General features: G+C 38.9%; 3 protein-coding genes across 3 annotated transcripts; 1 reads left to right on the top strand and 2 right to left on the bottom strand.

The window, feature by feature from the left end:
* Positions 1-1,765: 1,765 nt before the first annotated feature.
* LOC137958578 (subtilisin-like protease SBT4.14) lies at positions 1,766-13,132 on the top strand. Its single transcript, XM_068805644.1, has 11 exons — positions 1,766-1,858; positions 10,008-10,099; positions 10,200-10,297; positions 10,425-10,568; positions 10,726-10,837; positions 10,922-11,438; positions 11,509-11,603; positions 11,708-11,935; positions 12,053-12,161; positions 12,261-12,474; positions 12,564-13,132. The coding sequence occupies exons 1-11, from the start codon at positions 1,766-1,768 to the stop codon at positions 13,130-13,132; spliced, it is 2,271 nt and encodes a 756-aa protein (XP_068661745.1).
* Positions 13,133-13,582: 450 nt separating this feature from the next.
* On the bottom strand, positions 13,583-14,777 carry LOC137958577 (uncharacterized). Its single transcript, XM_068805643.1, has 2 exons — positions 14,504-14,777; positions 13,583-14,349 (listed from the first exon to the last, which is right to left on the bottom strand). The coding sequence occupies exons 1-2, from the start codon at positions 14,775-14,777 to the stop codon at positions 13,583-13,585; spliced, it is 1,041 nt and encodes a 346-aa protein (XP_068661744.1).
* Positions 14,778-17,430: 2,653 nt separating this feature from the next.
* LOC137959921 (uncharacterized) lies at positions 17,431-22,447 on the bottom strand. Its single transcript, XM_068807341.1, has 6 exons — positions 22,145-22,447; positions 20,385-20,549; positions 20,216-20,293; positions 19,867-19,932; positions 19,586-19,651; positions 17,431-19,506 (listed from the first exon to the last, which is right to left on the bottom strand). The coding sequence occupies exons 1-6, from the start codon at positions 22,427-22,429 to the stop codon at positions 18,715-18,717; spliced, it is 1,452 nt and encodes a 483-aa protein (XP_068663442.1). The 5' UTR covers positions 22,430-22,447; the 3' UTR covers positions 17,431-18,714.
* Between the last annotated feature and the right edge of the window lie 1,096 nt (positions 22,448-23,543).

Raw genomic sequence — 23,543 nt, 5'->3', positions numbered from 1 at the left:
TTTACTTTTAGTAATTTTTAATAATGAAATGGAGGTAATGAGATTATTGCATATATACAAATGTAATAGCATGATTTTTTAATTAAAAAATTGATTGCACCCAAGGTTGGGCCGACAAACTTTTGGTTGTGAGTTCAACTGACCTTGGTTGCAACTTGCATCCAATTTTTTTTCTAAGAATTATTTTTATCATAAAAAAATTATAAAATAAAAAATCTAAAATAAACATCAATCATGAGTGCATGGGATAAGAATATACATAACATAAAAAAAATTAAGACACTCAATTAAAATTTGATAATTAAATGAAAAAAGAGTTGCACTTAAGTTAGATGAATTTAGGTTCATATTGCTTTTTTTTATAGATGCATAAATAAAATTTCTATATAATTAAGAATATATACAAAGATGAACTTTTTTTTTAATTTGGATTGACATATATAAAGTAGCATATATGAATATTTTTTTAATTTTTAATGAAATGTATAAGTAGGAAAAATGTATTTTTATTATTTCCATATGACATGAATAAAAAAGCAAGTATCAACTCCCCAGGGTATTTTTGCTAGCCTAAATATTTCTAGTAGAAATACATTTTTATGGACCATTAATGCCTTATGTTTCCTGAAAACACTTTTCTAGCTGGAAATTCTTACATGGAAAATCTTATAATTTTCGAAGTAAGATTTTCCAGCCAAGGTGGCTGCAAAATTGTAAGAAATTTTTGGAATAAGTATTTCATAATTGATGATGTAATACTTTTTGCACGAGATAATTTTTATGACAATTTTATATTTGACACTTTATTTTAATTAAAATTGATCGGATAAGTATGGTAATATATGAGATTGACTATTAATTTCCTTTTATTTCCCTAAAAAAAGACAATCACAAGTCCATTTAATTTCCTTGGAAATTTCTAAAAAAAATCATTTAATTCCTGAGTAAGGCAATAATAGGATATTATTTGAAGGTTTCTTGGAATTCTAAAAAAATCATTTTAATTTCCTAGTAAGGCACTAATAGGATTTTTCCCGGGATATAAATTTCTAAGTAAGGGCACTAACGGGGCTTTAGAGTATTTGAAATTAGAATTCCACGATAGCGCTTAAGAGTAACTTTGATATTATCTATTGCCAGTCTTGCCCCGCCTCATAAGAAGTGCTGCACTGGCTTCATGGTCCGCACACAGAAGTTTAATGGGCCTGATATAATGAATGTTGTGGGCGGTTGCTGGACCAGTGAACTTGTTATCTCTAAGTGCTTAGGCCTCAAAAATAATCTTCTTCTTCTTTCCTGGGTACTCTTTAAACTTGAGCTTGAGGAAATCAGACCTATTAGTTCAAAATTTTGGCTCCTCGAATGCTCTGTACACAATTATACACCAATAATATTCGTACATAACGTCCAGTTTGCCAAATTAGATATCATCAACTTATATGTCTAAGATTTTGCGAACTCTTCACGACTAGACTCCTTTTACATCCGCACGATTGTGAGTTATTTCAGGCAATCCAATATGGTTGTGTTTCCATAATCTGTAATTCTGAATTCGAGTAACACTGGAATTGTTTCAGAAGTTCTTCTCTTGACGTTAACAAATAACATGTTTACTGTTTACTTATTGCTGATAAGATCTACTAGATTGAACCTAAATTTGATTTGAATTGAACAAGATTATGATAGACATGAAGAAAGCGATGTATATAACAGGGACAAACATATAAAGCAGGCTGGGAAGAGATCTTCCACTTGATATTTGTCAATGAAGACATCTGTAGCACTTCTCTTCTTCCTCTTTGTGTATCTTCGGTTGCCATTCAAGCATGGAAATGCCGACAATGTCATTGAAAGGAAGGTAGCTTCAAGCTTCCGTTACATGTGTCGTGCATTGAATAGTGATTGAATAATTTTGGTTTGTTTTTACTGAACTTGTTTCTCATTTGAAATTACTGGTTGGTGTTGTCATCTTTTTTCACTTTAGACGTATATTGTGTACATCCAATACGATGTCGACGCCTGAAGCCCACCATGATCTTCTTACTTCAATAATAGGAGAGTGAGTAAAAACTAATGCCTACAATGATTTTTACGGTTACGCCTTTACATTAATCTACAGTGTGGCAATCTGATTATTTCTGTTTCTTGGCAGAAAGAGCCTCTCAAAGGAATCATGGGTGCGCAACTACACCAAGAGCTTTAATGGTTTTGCAGCGATGCTCCTTCCAGAGGAAGCGAGGAGATTATCAGGTGAATAACTTTATTTTTTATACCATTTATTCATTATTAATATTCTGAAACACATGTAACCTCTAGATGACATAAAGAAATATGTAATTGTTCTGTTTGAAATGTGTAGAGAAATATTGGTGTCATTTCGGTATTTCTTAGCCAGTGATGACCACTTCTTACAACAAGTTCATGGGGTTTCTTAGGATTTCCTGAAACTGTTCAAAGGAAGTTATCGACAGAGACCAATGTCACCATCAGGATGCTTGATACATGTAGATTTGGGGACCATTTACGCAGGATTTCCTTACATTCGATGATGTAATCTGCTTCGATAAAAGAAAAAAGAACGGAGCATGCAAGTAGGGTAAAGAGACGGGAAGAGAGAATGAAGGTGCACCATTAACACGGTTGAGGCTTTATATTTGCAGGAATCTTGGCAGATACTGCCAGGTTCAGCGATGAAGGAATGTTGCCAGTTCCCTTCCGTTGGAAGGGCCAGTGCGAGACTGGCCCCAATTTCACTGGTTGCAACAAGTATTTGATCATCTCTCTTTCTCTCCCCAGTAGTACCGTATTGTGAGCGCACTTGTCATATATTTCTCTTTTTGGCAGCAAGATCATTGGGGCGAAGTATTACCATGCCGAATTTGATCCCTTGGAAGGCGACGTTGCATCACCAGTTGATGCTTTGGGACATGGAAAGCACACTGCATCAACTGCCTCCGGGGTCTCTGTCAAAGGAGCAAGCCTCTATGGCTTTGCTGAAGGCACTGCCTGCGGTGCAGTGTCGTTTGCTCGCTTGGCTGTGTATAAAGTATGTTGGGTTGTAGGCTGCTTCGACACAGACATATTGGCAGCTTTCGATGATGCTATTCATGATGGTGTTCACAAAATTTCACTCTCACTTTGTTCAAATATCCCTTTGGACTACTTCCAAGACTCCATCACCATTGGGTCCTTCCATGCCATGAGACGTGGGATCCTTATTTCCTGCGCCGCCAGTAACTCTGGAGACTTTGGGTCTGTCGTCAATGTTGCTCCGTGGATCTTGACTGTTGCTGCAAACACGATGAACCGACAGTTCCAGACAAGACTCGAGCTAGGCAATGGTAGAGAATAGATCACTGTATAAGACACCCTAACCTTCTCTTCTTTTCTTATGCTTCAAAAATATCACATATTGGATATTGCTAGACATTAATTTGTGAGTATCTCTGCGGAAATCTCTATGGATTGAACAACACTGGACGATCAACACTGATTCTTTGGGTACGCAATCTCTAATTAAAGGATCAGATGCCGCAACCGAATCTGCAATATCCAAGGGCATACAAGAGTAAGAAGAAGTCAGAGAACGGATGACCCTTAATCTCTCACCGGCATAGCCGAAAAGTAATCCATTGTTCTTTTCAGGTCATGCGGTTTCAGGACTCTGGATGAGAACAAGGTAAAGGGAAAGATTGTGTATTGCAAGACACCAATATACGACCCAACTAAACCTATCAAAGCATATGGTGCCTCGGCGGCCATATGGTCACCAGACAAGTTCAAGCACACAGACACTGCCTTCAGCCACAGTGCACCAACAGTTGCTGTCACTCCTGCCGTTGGTGTCGTAGTTGAAATATACCTCAACTCTTCCGGGTACGTATGCTTGTCCTTCAATTCTTGTAATCCTGATTTTTGTAGCTGTCGATTCTTATGTTTCACTATTCAATTACATTTGTCTTATCCTCATTGATGATGGATTGCTCACTGCATAACTCACGAGGCTGAGATATGCAAATCCGAGATTGTTACTGCTTCTGCCCCTACTGTGGCAACTTTCTCCTCTCGAGGTCCCAATTACGTTAGTTCAAAAATTCTCAAGGTGAGTTGAGAGATTTTCCCACGCAGTAAGTGGAGAAAAAACAAAAGAAAAGGAAGAGAAAGAGAAGAAAAAAAGAACAAAAGAGGAGAAAAAGAGAAGAGAAATTATTAACTCTTCCGGGTATGATGCTTGTCCCCCGCCTGTTTTTTTCTGTGGGTTCCAAATAGCCCCTTAATCTTTACAATTTCTTCTTGTTCATCTAATTCGGTGTACAAGGCCACAACTGCATCTGGAGACGGGCTAAATATAACAGTCGATCCTGACAAACTCACTTTTACAGACTCTCTCCAGAAGAAACCATTCAAAGTGGTTGTTGAGGTCCCTGGGGGTAGAAACAGAGACGTCATGTGGACGAGATCCCTAGTATGGAATGACTCGGTTCACAAGGTCTGGATCCCCATCGTCGTCTATGCGGATATGCCAACCAATGGAAGATAACCGGCACTTCTTATAGTCTTGTTTACTTGTTCTAGTAATGCTCCTTTCTAGCTTCCCAGTGAAAACTAGTCATACATGACGCATTCGAATGGATTACTCGTACAATGAAGGACAAATCTTCATGTGCAGCTTGTGCTGATCTCTGATGATTTACAACTGTTTTGTCCAAAAGACTAATTGAAAAGGTTGAAAGAGAAAAGTCGAGCCCAGAGAAGAGGTAGAGAAGATATGAAGCACGTTAGATAACTCTCTCTCCTCCGATTTTTCAATGACCACAATTTAAAACGATAATTTTATGTAGATTAATGGGTGTTTAACTGTCAAGAATCAAATATTAAAGATAGAGGAGTTAGGGTTTATAAGTAAAGGAAGAAGGAAGAAGGAAGAAGAAAGAAGAAGAAGGCATGGAGAACAAAATAGGAGAAGGAAACCTTGATGGGAACCGCATTAGAATGGTAGTTGTCCTCCTCCCTTTTATTCTTATTCTCAAGAGGTAGATAATAACAATTATAACCTGGTACAAGCATGTAGTCTCTCAAATGTACATGCAGTATGAATAAAGATATTTAACAAGTATGAATAACACCTAAATTCTCTAATTTTCTTATACTCCCCCTCGAGATGGAGCATACATAAATATTAAGTAAACTAGGCTAGTTACAAAAACTATTATACATACCTTTAGTAAAAAAATTCACCAAGGTGATTTGGTGACCGAACATGTGGAGTGGAGATTTCATGCCTTTCATTACTGCATCTATGATAAATTGGTGGTCTAGTTTGATGCGTTTTATTCTTACATGTAAAACTCAATTACTTGTGGTAATATAAATCTCAACTAGAAAAAATTCCCAAATAATGATTTTGTCCACATCATCTCATATTCAATATGTGTCATAGCTCGATACATAATGTTTTCACTTGACCATGTCACCACTATTTGTTTCTTAATTCCTCAATACACAAGTTACCACCCACAAATATGCAATATCTATTTATAAATCTCTTATCAGCTCAAGACCCAACCTTGTATAGTCAACATTTGAGAAACACTAATTATCACATGGCCATTCTTTTTATAAAACAACTCTTTTTTTAGAGATCTCTTCAAATATTTTGAAAATTTTATACACTACTTTAAGATAAAATTTTTGGGGTTTATCCATAAACCGGCTTACCAAACTTATTGTAAATATACTATCTAGTCTTGTAACAACGACATATATTAGTTTCAAATCAATCTTTTGTACTATAATTATTTTTTTATGCTGGCTTTGACTCATTGTGCAATTCATGGCGACCTTCAACGGGTGTCAATTGGCTTTACCCCTAATAAACCTGTTTCAGCTAGTAGATGTCGTCGTTGCTTCTTGCTACTTCAATGCCAAGCGAGTACTTTATGTTAGGTCAAATCTAGATGGGTGAATAGGTTTGTTAACTTTTTTGTCCCTTGTATTTGACTTTTTAGTGTGTTCACAATTTCTTTTAATTGTGTAGTAAAAACAAAACCATTCATATAATCACAAAATGAAAATATGACGATTTATAATGGTTCATAATCCAATAGTATCTTGGATTGTCAATTGACTCCCAAAGTGTTTATACCTTGGAGTTAATTCACTATGTTAGGGTAGTCAAATGACACTTACAACAAATTGTCTTTAAGGCTAATCACAATGTTACCCATATAGGGAGTTGCACCACTCAATTGGCCACAACGATCAATTTACAAACTCACCGTCACGTATGACTACAAAAACTAACTAACTATTCTATACAAGCCTAGATCCACACATAGATTTGAAGTAGCTCACTAGGCACACCAACAAAGACCCAACAAAGAGATTTTCAACATAACCTACCTTCACAAGATTTTATGTCTCACATCAGTAACCAAAGCTTAAAAACATCTTCTCTTCTACCTCACATGCTACTCTCAATTTGATTGAGGTGAGAATGGTCTAACCTTACCAAGGTTTTGACCAAATGATGTATGGGTACTTTGCTTGTAATTCAACCCAATTATAAAACCCTTTAGTATAGGTAGTTATCACAATTCAAGTACAAATAATAAACCCACCCAATCCTATGAGCCTTACTTATGTGACAACAACTCACATAGTACTTAATATCCTGATTTTTAAAATAAAAACTAAATAATGGATTTGGGATTCGTTTTTCAAATAGGGGGCACACAAAGCAACTCAATTAGTTAAATAATTTCAAATTACAATTTATGAGTAGTTATCTCAAATTTGATAAGTGATTTTAGAGTGTAATAACTCTAGCCTAGTATACTCAACCAAATATAATCAATTGGTTTCACAGTAAGTGCAAATAATTGGATTTTTTAAAACTCACCTCCTAAATTATAATAGCTATGCAAAAGCCCCTTCAAAATCAAATTAGAGTAAATATTATATACCAAAGTACAAATTATGATTCTCTAGCATTAGAGATTCTAAGTAAATAAATACGTTAAATGTAAAAACTCAAATATACTTAACTCAACTTCTAAATTTTACTTCCTCTTAAGCCTTGGAGGAGACACAAACTCTCAAAATTGTGTGTGAAGGCTTAGGGGGCTTGGAAAAATACTAAGAGTTCTACATGTTTGGGGCATGTTGGGGTTAACAAAAAGCTCTCCAATGTTAGCCGTTATGACTATGAAATGACTTTTTGTTATTTATAAAAATAGGTTAAAATAAGTAAAAAAAATTAAAACTATTAATCAAACTCTATTTTTTATGTTGCACACAACAATAGGTTACTTGTAAAATTTGGAAACCTATAGCTCCCAAAACTGCCATTGAAAACACAAACAGATGGACTCCTTTCACCTTGTTTTACCCTTAAGATATTTTCCTTTCTTCTTATTGAAAGGGTTAACTCCTTATCTCAAAACTTGTTTCTAGTGCTTGACTCTGTTCTTACTTAATGTAGTTGACTCCTTTTGAATATCGTCCACTCATTTTCACTATATACTTCAATTTTTCATTTCTCTCACTCATACAACCAACCCATTTCCCTATAGTCAGCTCCTTGAGAGTTTGACACTTTAAGACTTAAACTCTCCTACTGAAGTGGTCAAACTTCTTTCTATGTGGTCGACCCCTTTTCCCATTTTACTCTTGATGCCTCTTTTTGAGTTGACCATTTTGATGTTTGGGCCAATGATCTTCAATAAAGACTTTTCTTTTTGCTCTCTAATGTAATGAGTTTGAAAGGAAGAATAGTGTTGCTTGACCATTCAAATTGTGTGTTTTCTGGTATAAATTGCTTACTTCCCTTAATATGTGCATCATTGGGACGAATCATGACCCTTGAAACAAATATGCAACTAGAAATTTTCCTAATTGTTTTTTTGGAGCTGCATGCAAGGCATACTTAATGTATATAATTAATAAATTAAGTGTTTCTTATTTCAAAACTATGTCGATAGGGATCTTCAAACCAATACTTCAGTGATCACAAATATTTGGTTTAAAAGGGCTACATAATATAAAACTTAACTCGAGCAATTCCATTACAATCTTTTCCAAATATGATAATTTCATCAACATAAACAATTAACACAACTGTCACAAATTGTCTTTTCAAATAGAGTGATCCAAACTAGTTTTAGTAAAGTCAAAATTCATAATAATACTATTAAAATTTTCAAACCATATTCAATGACTTTGTTTCAATCCACAAATTGCCTAACTTTAGTTTTCATACGTTACTAGTATGCCTATAAGCAACTGCAACTACTAAAATTGAAATTGACTCCTCTGCAATAAGAGAAAAAACTTCAAAATAATCAATTCCAAAGGTTTTGATGTAACCTTTTGCAACTAATCAGGCCTTATACCTCTCAAGAGATACTTAACTTTTCATGTATAACAACCCTCTACTTAGTTACCTTCATTGCCTTAATATGTGATTTAGGTATAAAAATAGAGGAAATGAGATAATAAATATACGTGAAAAATTATCTTCAATTTATAGAAAAATATAATTGAATAAATAAAATATTTTTTAAACATTAATTGAATAAATTGGTAATTAATTTTTGTTTTTAATTTAATGTAAGTGAAATATAATGAAAGATACTTATATATAATTTAATTTACACACGTATGATCCAATATAAAAAATCATTTGGTATGAAACATGCGAAACCACTATCTCAGCCATGATTGAATGGTCGAATAAAAGAGAAAATGCATTAAAAAAATATTTCCTGAAATTTAAATGTCTTCAAATGTAATCCAATGATAACACATTAGATGAGATGACCTAATGATCAATGCCGCCTGAACAAAATCAGGTGCGCTGATTCGAATCATCGCTCAACCCACGAAAAGATTCTACGTGAACCGAGTCGGCCGGCTTACTCTTGGTCGAGTCGATTGAGCGGTCCGACTCGGAAATTAAATAAGTTTTCCATATGATTTCGATTTTTTTTTTTTTTTTGGTTTTTGGGAGGTCGTCTTCAACCTATGCACAGAGAGGGAGTGCCCTCGCCGGCCGCCGTCGTAATCCGACAGCATACCTAGACGACGACTAGAAACTTGGCGTCGGTCGTCTGGTGTCCCCACTGTGGGACGGCGATGACAGGGAAGCCGAAGCTCAGGCTCTCCTATTCGAGCCCCTCCAGCAGGTCTTTCTTGGCCGCGTCTCTTACTACCCACAGGAAAGATTTCCTGCTGTCGCATATGCCGCGTGACGTCTGCCTCGGACGCGCGGCGCACCCGATGCGAAAAACGTCGGCCGACGAGCGCAGAGAGCACAGTCGATGCTCTTTCTTCGATCTTCCGACCTGGCTTCGCTCTTCCGAGAACCTTCCTAATGACGGCGCACACAGCAGCCACGACTCCGGCGTCTTTCGGCGTTCGTCGAAAAATTGACGCCTGTGCTCAAATGGGCGCCATCAGTGCCTCTCGTTTTTTAACCATCAGTTCCTCGGTATCTCAATAGCAGTAGAATTCTAATAGTAGTAGAATTGTTTCAAAATTTTAGTGTTTACAAATAGGTAGTTCATCTCTTCACGTAACAAATAAGAGAAGTTCATAACATAACGTATCTGTTGATAAGAGCTATCGATACTCAGATTGCAACTAGATTTGTTTTGAAGTGAATAGGTGATAACAATGATCGTTATCAAGAAAGAGAGATATATAAGGAGGAAGAACAGAGGAAGAAGGCCAGAAGGAGATCTTTTACTTGCTATTTTCCGATGAAGACACCTGTAGCACTTTTCTTCTTCCTTTTTATCTCTTTTCAGCTGCCATTTTACCATGGCAATGCCGACAGCGTCAATGAAAGGAAGGTAGGTTCAAGATTCCGTCACATGCTTCATGCTTTGATTGTAGATCGAAACATTTTGAGTTTTTTTTTTTTTTTTTTGTTCGAGTGCACTTTTTTCTCATCTGAAATAACAAAACACTGATTGAAACAATGCTGCCATCTTCTTTCACTTCAGACGTACATTGTGTACATGGGCGATGTGTCAAATACGAAGTCAACGCTTGCGACTGAAGCCCACCATGATCTTCTTACTTCAGTTTTAGGAGAGTATGAACATCCGATGCCTGCCATTAAGTTTAACTCAAGCTTTAATATATCTACAGCGTGGCAAGCTGATTTTTTATTTTGTATTTATTTTTATTTTTAGAAATAGCCTCGCAAAGGAATCGTTGGTTTACAGCTACAGCAAGAGCTTCAATGGTTTTGCAGCGAAGCTACGCCCGGAGGAAGCCAAGAGTTTATCGGGTAATAGTTCTATTTTTAATTCATCTTTAATCAATTATTAATCGGATTCTGAGATAAGAGGAAAACATTATTTGAAGTGCAAACAAGAACTTAAGAAACGCCCCTCTGTTCTGTTTGAAACATGCAGAGAAAAATGGTGTCGTTTCAGTGTTCCTTAGCCAGCGACGCAAGCTTCATACAACAAGATCATGGGATTTCTTAGGATTCCCCGAAACTGTTCAAAGGAAGATATCGGCAGAGAGCAATGTCATCATTGGAATGTTTGATACAGGTAGCTTGGGAACCATTTAAGAAGGAATATTTCTATATTTTCGATGATTTAATCTTCTTCTATAAAAAAATAAAAAATGGAGCATGGCTATGGGGTGAAGTGACTGGAAGAGGAATCGAAGGTACGCCATTAACACGGTTTTGCTCTATACTTGCAGGAATCTGGGCAGATTCTGCCAGCTTTAGCGACGAGGGAATGTCGCCCCTTCCATCCGACAGATGGAAGGGCGACTGCGTAACTGGCACCAACTTCACTGCAGGCTGCAACAAGTATTTCAACTTCCACTCTCTCTCTCTCTCTCTCTCTGGTTATCGCTTGGCGCACTTGTCACACAACTGTCTTTTCTTTGGCAGCAAGATCGTTGGAGCGAAGTTTTACCGTGCCGAATCTGATGAAGTGAGCGGCGATGTTTTATCTCCAGCTGATGTTGAAGGACATGGAACCCACACTGCATCAACTGCTGCAGGGGACTCCGTCACAGGAGCAAGCCTCTACGGCATTGCTGAAGGCACTGCCCGCGGTGCAGTGCCGTCTGCTCGCTTGGCCGTTTATAAAGTATGCTGGACCGACATCTCCTGCAACGACGTAGACTTATTGTCTGCTTTCGATGATGCTATTCATGACGGTGTTGACATAATTTCACTCTCGCTTGGTCTGGATGCCCCTGTGAACTACTTCGAAGACCCCATCGCCATTGGCTCCTTCCATGCCATGAAACGAGGGATCGTTACTTCCTGCTCCGCTGGTAACTCTGGAGAGTCTTGGTCTGTCGTCAATGTTGCTCCATGGATCTTGACTGTAGCTGCAAACACGATAGACCGAAAATTCCAGACAAGATTGAAGCTGGGCAACGGCAAAGAGGAAGTCACCGTAAGATACTCAGTTTTATGTTCGTACCTAATAAAATCTCTGTTGCTTGACATTTGTAGTGTGTTAACAGCAATTGACGATCAACACTGATTCTTCGGGTACGAAGCCTCTTATCAGAGCAGCAGATGCCGCAACCGAAGATGCAATAGCTCAGGGCGTACAAGAGTAAGAAAAAGGCAGTTATAGAAGATAGAACTAATTAATGGTCTTGATTTCTTTAATCTCATCTGCACTGCCGAATTCTTCAAAGTAATTCATTGTTGTTTCAGTTACTGCGATTTCGACACTCTGGATGAGACCAAGGTAAAAGGAAAGATTTTGTATTGTGCTCCACTATCAAACGGCCCAACTGAAACTGTTAAAACATACGGTGGCGCGGGGGTTCTTTGGTCACTGAGTGGTCTCGATCCAGATACTGCCTTCACCTTCGCGGGACCAATCGCTATTGTCAATGGTTTAGTTGATGACGAGGTCCAATCATACCTCAACTCTACTGGGTATTCATTGCTTGCCATCTTCATTTTTATAATCCTTATACTTGAAGCTGACGTTTTTAATGTTTCACTGTTTGAGTCAAATATCCGAGAAGAATGACGATGGATTGCTATTTGCAGAACTCACGAGGCCGAGATATCAAAAACAGAAATTGTCTCTGCCTCTGCCCCTTTTGTGGCATCTTTCTCCTCTCGAGGTCCCAATTACTTAAGTTCGAAGATTCTCAAGGTCGGTAGAGAGATCTTCCCTCGCGGTGCGACTTTTCATTTCTTCATTCTTTAAAAGTTCACTTCTTCACTTTTTCATGATTGAGATTTACATGAACAGCCGGACATTAGTGCTCCTGGTGTGGACATTTTGGCTGCTTATACTATGTTGACATCAGTAACCGAATCCAAGTATGATGATCGGTTTGTTAACTACAACATCATATCTGGAACTTCCATGGCTTGCCCTCATGTTACCGGTGCCGCAGCCTATGTCAAGTCCTTCCACCTTGATTGGTCCCCAGCTGCAATCAAGTCTGCTCTTATGACAACAGGTATTATGAAAACCGAAATCGCCAGTAAAGTTTCTACTGCGCACCGCCGATGCCGATTTTTGCTAATCTAACTGTTGCTCATCTTGCAGCCATGGAAATGAAGGATGAATCATACAATACCTCAACTTATGGTCGCGAATTCAACTATGGTGCTGGTCAAATTGATCCTGTGAAAGCTCTCGACCCTGGTCTTGTTTACGATGTAGACGAGATGTCTTACATCCGCTTCTTATGCGACGAAGGGTACACTACTGAGCAGCTGCAGCAAATAACTGATGAAAAAATCAACTGCTCGCAGCTGGGCAAGACGCAGGGATCTGACGGAATCAATTACCCAACCATGCAGCATTTCATGGCTGATGGCGGAGACGATCCATCTCAAATAGTTTTCTATAGGACTGTCACTAACGTGGGGCCTTCTAATTCGGTGTTCAAGGCCACGGTTGCTTCTGGAGACGGGCTAAATATTAGAGTCGATCCTGACGTACTCACTTTCACGGACTCTCTCCGGAAGCAAGCATTCACAGTGGTGGTTGATGCCCCGGATAGGAGCAAGGGAGATATCATGTGGACGGGTTCGCTGGTATGGAGTGATTCTGTTCGCAATGTCCGGAGCTCCATCGTCCTCTATGCGCCCGAGTCAGACAATGGAAGATAATATGGCACTTTCTTCAGAATATATCTTGGTTTTTATGTTTAGTAATATTTGATCTTGCTCTTGCTTCCCGGGAAACGCAGTTATACAAATGATCTAATATTTTTTGAATTTTTATAAATTCAAGTAGGTGAAGTTGACAAATGAGAACAACCAATTAAAAGACAACTATCTCTCTATAGAGGCCAGCTTGATAAGCTACCGTTCTTCTTGATCAAGCTATTATGAACAACGTGGTATCCAAACTCTTAATGGGAGCCATAACTGCAGACAATGGGCCATCCTTACCAAAAAATTAAACTACAAATAGTAAATTTTGGGATTTTTGGCCTTCATATCTGGAAACTGAGAACGAAATCTTTTATTGAACAGAAATTGATCATACAGGAGTAGATTTTCAGATCTCCACCCTTATTCAGACAAACAACAGAGTAAAGAGATGGTTGCGTCTTTCTACTTCTTACAGACAATACCGCTGCCGCTCAAGCCACTAGTGCAGTCCAATCCGGCATGTTCTGTAACCTGGGCAAGGGCGTCCCCTAGGCCAAAGCGAGACGCTGCACAGTCGGCACTGAACAGACCTGTTGTGGAATATTTCTCGTTCCCACCCATGACCGGCATTGCAGCCGACATCTTCACCTTAGTAACGTAATTCTTCGCATATGTCTGACCCAACACGCCATCCACATCCTCTGTCAAGGAGTAGAACTTGAACCCAACCTCCAGGTGAGCCATGCAGTCCTCATCAGTGATTCCGTATCCATGCACTCGAGACTCTTCTTCTGTGATGGGAACCACGCTGGCCTCAATCTTGAAGCGGCCCTCCACCTCGACTACCACACCATTAGTCGCGCGTGATCTCGTGAAGGAAACACTAGGTAGAGTGTTTGATTGCCAACTAGCATCTTCGCCCATCGGAAGGGCAACGGGTTCACCGTCGAAGGCGAGGGAGAGGCGGTCGACCATGTCGTCCCAATTGGTAGTCTTTTCGGCGCCGACGAAAATTTTGTGGTTGTCGAAGAGGATTCCGATGGACTCGACCCAGGTGAAGTCCCTCCTCATCTCGGGGTTCCGCTTGCCGATGAAGTGGGCATTGATGTGAAGGTTGGCATCAGAGAGGAGGCAGAAGTCCCTGTCCTTGTTGCCATGGAAGTAGAAGGTAATACCATCACCACCAATGAACCTTGGATCCTGGCACACTGCACCCGGCTTGTCACAACCTGCCATACAAGTACACACTAGTTATGTTGAAGATTACATTCGGAAAAAAACAACTACTTGCTAACATTTGAAACGTCTAGGACAAAATTCAATGTAACAGATCAGATCAGATCAGATAGTTGAAAAACCTTAGGTGACCAAGGGTGAACTTACTGCAGACAGGCTTGCAGGAGACACAGTCGACTTCACAGTAACCAGGGCAGGATTTGGGACAACTGTGTTCCAGGTTGTAGCAGTGCTTGTATTTCTTAATGGTGCACTTCGCCTTCTTGGGGTAGTGGTTGGCATCAGGATAGTACTTACCATTCTTGTAGTACTTACCATTCTGATAGTACTCAGCGTCCTGGTAGTGCTTTGCACCCTCTGCTACCACAACGAAGAGCACAACACACAGGAGACTCACCGTCACTCGACTCATCGAACCCATTTCCCCAACTCAAAATCGAATAGTAATGTAAGAAAGAGCTGCTATCTTATGTTGAGTTTAGCATCCTACGGATCCTTTTTATACACCGCTGTGTGTGTGTCTCTTTGAGTGTAAATGGTGTCGAGGTGCAGGTGTTATCTAAGGCCAAAACAAGTTATCCATGCTTCCCTTTGCTTCCTTGTGTAGATCAAAAGCCTCAGATGCACTTCACTTAGTAATCTCCTCCTCAAGCAAATTTGATCACACCCGAGGCTCCTTGCAAACTCTCCATACTTGACAAAGAGAAACATCTTTTGATATCTTAATGGTATAAATTCTTCCATGATCTCCAAAGGCTCCCTGGCTGATTCATGTCTATAACTGATCAAGTAGGAGAAACTAAATATCTGGATTGGTTGGTATAACAATATCTTTTTCATGTCTTTTCTTCAATTCTACTTGTGTAGGGTGGACCTGAGAGTATTTGTGCAATAGAAAAGGCCTAGTTTAACGAAATAAGGTGAAGATCGTTGCTGTAACTTGAAACTGGGATTCCGTGTCTCTTTGCTTCCAGCAATAAAAACCTCAGGCATATTTTTGCTGCATGCACATGGTATATGCTTGAGAATTACTCGTACTACATTGGAACACACAACGGACATATTTACGTTATTTAAGACAAGGTTAAATTATTTCACACTGTAAAGTGAATCCCTTATTACCTAATAAGGAGCGAACGGCTGAGAGTTACAGGCTTTCTTCCTGTTTTAAAAGCAAGACTTTTTATGGCCAAATGATCATAAGAACTCTTGGTGTGTTGGATCATAAACTTGATCCATGATACATGATCCAAACCCAACTCAAAGAAACTTTAAGATTAAGAGGTAAGTCGGTTTTTCCAAGAGATAAGGACGTTGAGCTGGCAAAAAAGTTTGCAGAACTAGAAAAGGAATGACAATGAATTTGCCATGTGGTGATTATTTACCCTTGTTATCTATAAATACCTATGTAAGTTATGTAAAATAATAAGAAGAATATAGATTGAACACAGAAAGAGTTATAAAAGTTGTTCTTCATCATCTGTCCCTCTGTGAGAAAATTCAGAAATTTACAGAGACATTAAACAGAAAGAGACATAGCCTCAAATAGATCGTTTATTTTTTAACATGGTGTTTGTTCTAATCCACCATGCAGACTAGTTGCATGTTAAAGTATGAATATGCAAACCGGGGATTGAATCGATACCCAAAAATCGGATTTATTTCAGTCAAACAGATTTAGTTCACCCGAAAACCCAAGGCACACTTAAGATCTAAATCAAGTCCAAAAGAACTGAGTTACCTAGAGTAAGACCACGTACTATCCAAGTTTAACTCTTGTTTTATTCTAAACCAAATAGCCTCTTCACCCAGCATTGTAGCGAGTCACAGAAGGAACGGTGATGTTAAGCCGAGCAACTGACAAACCTTTTGAGCTTGACTCACTTTTTGCTCATCGGTAAACTCGGTAAAAATTGAGTTTGAGTCAAGTTTGAACTCACGATTGGGCTAGTTATCCATAACGAGCCCAACTCGAATATGGTCGAGCTCGAATTGTATCTCACATGTTTGGCTCGATAAATAAATTTTACATAAAAAGTTTTCAAAATTTACTCTGTTCCACCAGTAACTCAGAAGGTTCATGATTCCCTCTATTAGCAATAAATATTTTGTAAATGTTTGTCTAACTATCAATAGGTGCTCTATCAATGGAAGAGAAAAAATGCAAAGTTTTTTAAGTTTTCCTCTTGCTTTGACTAACCTATTTTGAAATTTGATGAACATGTTGTACATTCTCTTCCCTTCCTCCTTCACTCCCCTCAATATCAGCCTTTTCCTTCTCTTCTCCTTTTTCACTTTTAGGGGTGACTCGTCCTGAAAACCCATGGATAGATTTTACATTTCACCCTGTGGGTCAGGGATAGGAGAGAGGAAAAACCCATTGGTTTTAGGTCTAAGGACGGGTTTCCTCGAACCCGATCCGTGGGGTATTATACCCGTAATGCTCTTTTAAAATATATAAATGACATATACTTTAATGATTCACTCATGTAATTTTATAAGTTAATATAAGGATTGTTGAGGAAAAATAAATATTTAAAAGCATTTTGTACTTGAAGATGCCTAATGGCTTAAGTGATGTTGTGGGATTTTTATAGTATATTGAGATATTTTTAATTTAAAAAAATTCTAAATTTTCTAGGTTTATAGATCATTTACCTATGGACCGGACCGATGGGGCATGGCAAGGTGGGGAGGGGTCAGGGATGGGTCGGGAATTGATCAGGGATACGGGGTCGAGTTGTGGATGGGGTAATGACAGGGTTGAAGGATAAGTCTGTAAGGTCAAGCCAAGGTTAAACAAGCAGAAGTTTTGAGTTTGGCTCGATTCAAATATGCCACCCCTACATAGAACCGTGATAAAAACACTTCCAATCATTTCTTCTAATGGCATAACGCCCACTGAAGATCTCATTAAAAAATGTCTTCTCCTTAAGTGGGTCAAATTGCCCGTTTTATGTTTGCAAAGAGTCTATAGTGCCAAAGGAAAACCAGATGGCTAGAGGAGAAAGACAGTTGGCTTACTGAAAAAGAATAATGGAAATATAATAGACTAAATCTGCTCAAGATTTATTACATACATCTCCGCAACTAGATTAAGAAATATTTTATCTTATTGAGTCCAAACTACCAAAAATACAACAACATCAACAACAACAACACTCAAACACCCTTCCCCTCTGAGAGCCTTTCCTGCGCTTATCCATCAAATGGACCTTCCCATGTTTTCTTTCCATGCAGATACGTGAATCCCATGAATGAGGAACCTATTTGCGTAGACCATTTTGCCAAGCACCATTCATGTCGACCTTTCCAATTGCTGAAGACACGGGACAATTCCTTCGCCTGCGCTTTCTTGCTGAACATTATAACTGGTGATGTTGAGAATCGTCTTCTCAATTCCATGGTCTACAATTCCGGGGGATCATGTGAGCTCCTCATGATGTAAATCGAATTTCTCAACTCCATGGGCAACAATTTAGAGGAAACATCTAAAAACTACGCTGTTGCTGATTGAATAGGACTTCTCAATTCCATGGGCAACAATTCTGGGGAACATCTGAGCTGCTGCTGATGTGAATAGGACTTCTCAATTTCATGGGCAACTATTCTGGGGAACATCTGAGCTGCTGCTGATGTGAATAAGACTTCTCAATTCCGGGGAATATCTGAGCTGTTCCTGATGTGAATTGGATTTCTCAATTCCATGGGCAACAATTCTGGGGAACAGCTCAGCTGATGCTGATGTGAATTGAATTTCTCACTTTCATGGGCAACAATTCCAGGGAACATCTCAGCTGATGCTGATGCGAATTGAATTTCTCAATTCCATGGGCAACAATTCTGGGGAACATCTGACCTGCTGCTGACGTGAATTGGATTTCTTAATTCCATGGGCAACAATTCTGGGGAGCATCTGTGCTGCTGCTGATGTGAATTGGATTTCTCAATTCTTCGGGCAACAATCAAGGCGAAACAAGTCATGAGAATCGGAATTCTCAACTCCATGAACCATGCAATGACCAGGGAATACCTAAACTACAGCTAATGAGTAGTAGCTTTCTCAATTCCACAGGAAACAATCTCGGCCATCTCTTGATGTCTTTTTGCTTCAGTGGATTCTTTGATCTAAGCTTCTTAGTCTTCCTTCTATCTGGCTTCCCCAAAAGCCACCCAAGAACGCAAGGGAAACAGGAGTCCCTACTCCCTACTGCCTATCTAATTCTATACAAACAACTTTTTGTCTGATGTGTGTGTCGTATCATACTTCTCCAATCTGACCTTCTGCTTTATTTGATGGTCGCAATGTACAGATGGTAGGATATTATCTACCTGAAGTCCAAACCTAGAGTCAAAGCTCAGCTATGCATTCTATGTTGCCTAGAATGAAGCTGTTTCAGTTTTGTCAGTTCCTTTCTCCTCTTTCTCGCTGCAGCTGCCATGGCTCCATCTACAACCAAGCTCTTAACTGGAAACGCACTACTACTAGCAGATACTGTTTCTCCAGAAATCTCTATGTTTGAATTTGTTGAGGAATGATGTTCGACAAAATCCATGTCAGACTCAGAAAAATGCTCAGATTTGACAGGCAATTTTGGTGGCAGTGACCTCAAAGGAGCAGGCATACGGGTCATGTCTTTGTCAGCAGCAACTGTCAGGTCTTGGGCCTCCCTGATGTTGTTGGTAGTACTCTCTTCTTCTTTAAGGAGAAGTTCTTCACTTGAGGATTCTAGTTTGGGCTTGATAATGGAAAATGGAGTTTCAATCATTCTAGCTGCATGCTTCCCTTTCTCCTTATCTTCATCTGCTTCTCTTGATCTGGAGGGATCCACTGGTCGGAAATCACAACTTGGTACGGGATAAAACCACGGGTATGGGACCAAACATAAGGGCATTCCAGACCCACAAACTCTACTAGGATCCAAAAACTCGTGGTTGGGTTTTGAATTTTTTGACTCTGAAGTCATATTAAGAGCAAAATGTGTTTGGATAGGGCAGACACAAGGCCAGAAGCAAGGTGGATATGGGATTCTGTTGTTGTATTTGAAAGTAGGAAGCTGTACAAATGATGATGAAGTGATTCGTTTCTCTGTATTGGTGGACATCATTTCGGGGTTGGGATCAACCTCTTCCTTAATCACCTTCTGAGACTGCAGAGAGTATGAATACAATTTAGTGAAAGAAGGTCCGAGATCAGTTTTTTTTCTCTTCCCAATAGAGATTGCTTACCTGTGCTTTCAAAATTTTGTTTTTGTCTTTTAGTGACCGATATTCTTTCATTATCAGTTCCTTTTCCTGCTCAAAATAATAAAAAAAATTAAGTGAAACCAGTAGCCATGCAAACACGGGAGTTACTAGATTGCTCAACCATTTAAAACTAAACCAAAACAAAACCATCATGTTTTCTTGAGGAAGCATGACAAGATTCCAAGTTAACAAAATCAAGACATTCCAAAGTCCATCCAGAGGTAGAGTACGAGTCTTGCAAGATCTGGATCCTGGGTACTTACATGATTCAAACTTTCATTATCACATGCAAGGTCTGAAGCTTTTTTGGTCAACTCCTCATAGAGAGCCTATTGAAATACAGTATGAATCACATGTAATGAGTTTAATGCAGTTGAAACGGAAAGACAAGAAGGTTAGCTTCAGTGATTTGCATGGCATATATCAACACGATCATAAAAATAGTAAATCAGCTTCCTCTCACTCGCACTAGAATTTTTTTTTTTTTTTTTGACAGCTAGAGTCTAGAAAGCAGTTTGGAGACTAGAAGGAATTTCTGAAATAAAGGTGATTAGAACTGAGGTTATTGAACTAATAAGTACAAATAAAACAATCACAATAAACAAAGAATACCTGCCTCCTTCGAATAGTTTGTCTAGCTGACTCCCTGTTTGCCAAAATTCTGCGTAATCTCCTAGATTCTTTCTCGGCCTAAGTTTAAAAAATAAAAAATCAGAAAGCAAAAAGGCTTTGGGGATCGAGTAGTAACTCCAAGAAGTCAACAAGCTGTTACTTCAATTACCTCAGTCAGATTTTGTTTTGCCTTGCCCCTGTTTGATAATCCATGAATTACAGAGCATGAAGGCCTAGATTTAGGCACCTCTGAATCTTTCAGGGCCTTAACAGGTTCAAGCTCAAGATAATTACAAATATTTTTTTGGTTTTGATGATTCTCTAGCAAGCTACTCTGAAATAAGTAGAAAAGAGGATGGGAGGTGCATCAGTAGACCATATAGAATTAGGAACAAAAAAACTATCAAAAAATACGGAATGGAAATTCTAGTACATCAATCTTCAAGCAGTGGCACCTGCACTGGCACCATGATATCTCACAATAAAATAGATCCTATAATTAGCAATTGCCATGTGGATCAGAATGAATATCCAACCAAGTGGTTAGACACTGAATTATAAATTTCCAATTCAAAGCTTTCCGCAAGCAAAATGGAGATGATTTAGCTAGGTGAGGACTGACCAAGATTAAATATGGCTGAATTTATATGTTATCATGTTATACACACCTACATAATTCTTGCGATTTTTGGTGGATTACAATTAACAAACCACTAGGCAAAAAGCACCTAGCAAGTCACCTTGGAGGAAATAAAATGAACTCTGCTCTTATGAACTACCCAAATAAGCTCCATATGAGCCAAATGGCAGCTTCCTTCTTTTTACTTACGAGGAAAAAAGAAAATCAGGATAGTTTTGGCTGACACCATTTGGACTAAATTCCACCAAATGATATTCATTATTAAGAAGAGATGTTAAGGGCGATGTGGTTCAAAGATCAATGTTGAAACTGTTAGAAGACCTCCGATGTGACAGAGGGGCAATTTCGTCATTTCACATTAGCTTCTCCATATAGTTTCATTCGACATATTTGATTATGCCTATTGACTTAGTTTCATTCATTTTGATTATGTATATTGGGAGAAATAAGTAGTTTTGTATCTTTAAGTGTACCGGGATATTTATGTACTTTGACCCATTTTCACTTAATAAGAGAAGTGGGGGTTGAGCTCTCCCCCTCAACGAGACTTCTCCAAGTGTCTCTCTCCCTATTTTTCTTTCTCCTCTCTTTCCTTCTTCAATTTCTTCAATCTTTCTTCCATATTTTCCATTTTACAGAAACATCAACAAAATATTCAGGGCAACCTATAATATATAGTCTAAAAACAAGTCATCACTACAAACATAGTTTCTTAAAGCATTATACACATAAAAAATCAGATCTTTAACAAATGAATTGAATGAAATGAAAATATGAATAGTTTGCTGGACTATGAAGGACACAATTAGGATTTGAAGAAATACGGTACCACTGAACTGTTCGTACTCTCTCGGCATTTTATCTCCCACTACTTTTTAACAATCAGAACTCGGAGTGAATTACTCGCTAATGGACTACAACCAGACAGGTGAAATTAGTACCCACGTGTTCTTTGGAGCCAATCACCAATATAGCAGCAAAGATTTGTAATTTTTTTCCAGAAACAAACCAAGCAAACTTCCAGACCAGCTCGGTTAAACACCACAATGACTGATTTATAGCTGCAGTTGCAGGGTGACTTGATTAGAAGTAACCAGATAATTGATTTCCTATCCCATTCTTTATGCCATTGGCTTTAAAAATTATGCGGATAGCTTGTTAAAAGATAAAATACATAAAGAAACAAAACAAAATCATCGACGAGTTCATTGCACCCAAAGCTTAACCCGACCTTACAGAACAAAAACCATTTAGAATCATATACTTTAAGGAAGATAAAAGCTACTAACCTGAGAATGAGGCGGATCCCAGGTCTGGATCTGGCTGAGAGTCACAGTATTCTCATCGTCTTTAAGTCGTCTCCTCGACCGGCGGCGTCCAATGACTCCCCACCTGTCCGCGGTTACAGAGTCATTACCGCTCACGATCACAGTAACCCGAGACAAATCAGCCAGCGTCCGCGCCGCGTCCAACTCACTCTTCGCCACTGGACCCGATCCACATTGCCAATCCAAAACCCCGTGCTTTTCACGAACCCGCTCATCTCCTCCCGGCTCCTCCGACTCTCCGGCCATGAACGCGACAGAGGAGAGAAGAAAACCCAATCGCAAGGAGCGAAGAACCGAAAGCGAGCAAGAAACACGACTGAAGTGATGTACTTGTAAACATCTTCCTTTTCGACACGTGCCATCCACGTCACCCTTCCTGGCATCTGCCCCTGAATTTCAGCGAGCCACGTTGCCAGCTTGTCTAGCTGGAGTGGGCCGGCAATTTCAAGATAGGTGGTCCTAGGATGGATGGCAATGCTGCGAGTCTGAATATGCCACGTGGATGAATTGATGGGGGACACGTTGGGTAGTGAAACCAACTACCGGGTTTTTGCTTCAGCCGGAGGGTAAAGGCGACGGGGCAGGATTCGCGGGATTTCGAGAATGTACAAAGGAAAATAATACGTGGCGAAAGAAGAACGAAAGGAGGGGCGAGTCATCGACTTTTATCTCTGTTTTTTGGGCAAATTTTGTTTCCCCTAGTTTTCGCGGCTGCGGTAGAGTTTGGTTGCACCGAAGTCCGAGCAAAGACTGGGCGAACTTCAGGGGTGAGCAAGAAACCGATCACCGTATGTAATGGGCCGGAGACGCATGATCTCAAATGGTGACAGTGAGGAGTGAGGACAAATGTTGTCAAAACCGAACCGGCTCCAGACCTCTTTCCGTCCCCCTATACACGGAATACTGATCAGTTGCTTCAGTTTTACTATCAGATCAGTTGAATTGGTTTAGTTCAGTAATATGCTTGTAAGACATTAAAAAACATTGAAGCTGTGACTAACCACTTGTATTGACAACATCAAATTCATTTACCATATTATCAATTCACTTGAAATGAAGTGAAAAATTCAATTTATTTTAAATGAATTGAGTCAATTTCAACTCATCCTTGAGTGTTATTGTAGACGAGTTCAAATGTATTGGAAATAGATTTCCAATGTTAGTGCCCCTAAATGAAAAGTATCATATAAATAAGAGAATAAATAACTTTTTATAATATAGTTAAATATTATATATACCTAAATAAATAATTAACCAAAATAAACATAATTACTACACTTATAAGTAATGTAACTTATAGTATTAAAATATATTAATATCCTAATTAATGAAAAATATATTATATTAGTTAATAATTATA

Source organism: Aristolochia californica, unplaced genomic scaffold (assembly GCF_029961685.1).
Source record: "Aristolochia californica isolate CCGP_79_NKW_82.1479 unplaced genomic scaffold, dmAriCali1.0.hap1 SCAF_3, whole genome shotgun sequence".
Taxonomy (NCBI): Eukaryota; Viridiplantae; Streptophyta; class Magnoliopsida; order Piperales; family Aristolochiaceae; genus Aristolochia; species Aristolochia californica.
Note: the sequence above shows the minus strand (reverse complement) of the source record. Positions and strands in the feature narration are given on the sequence as shown.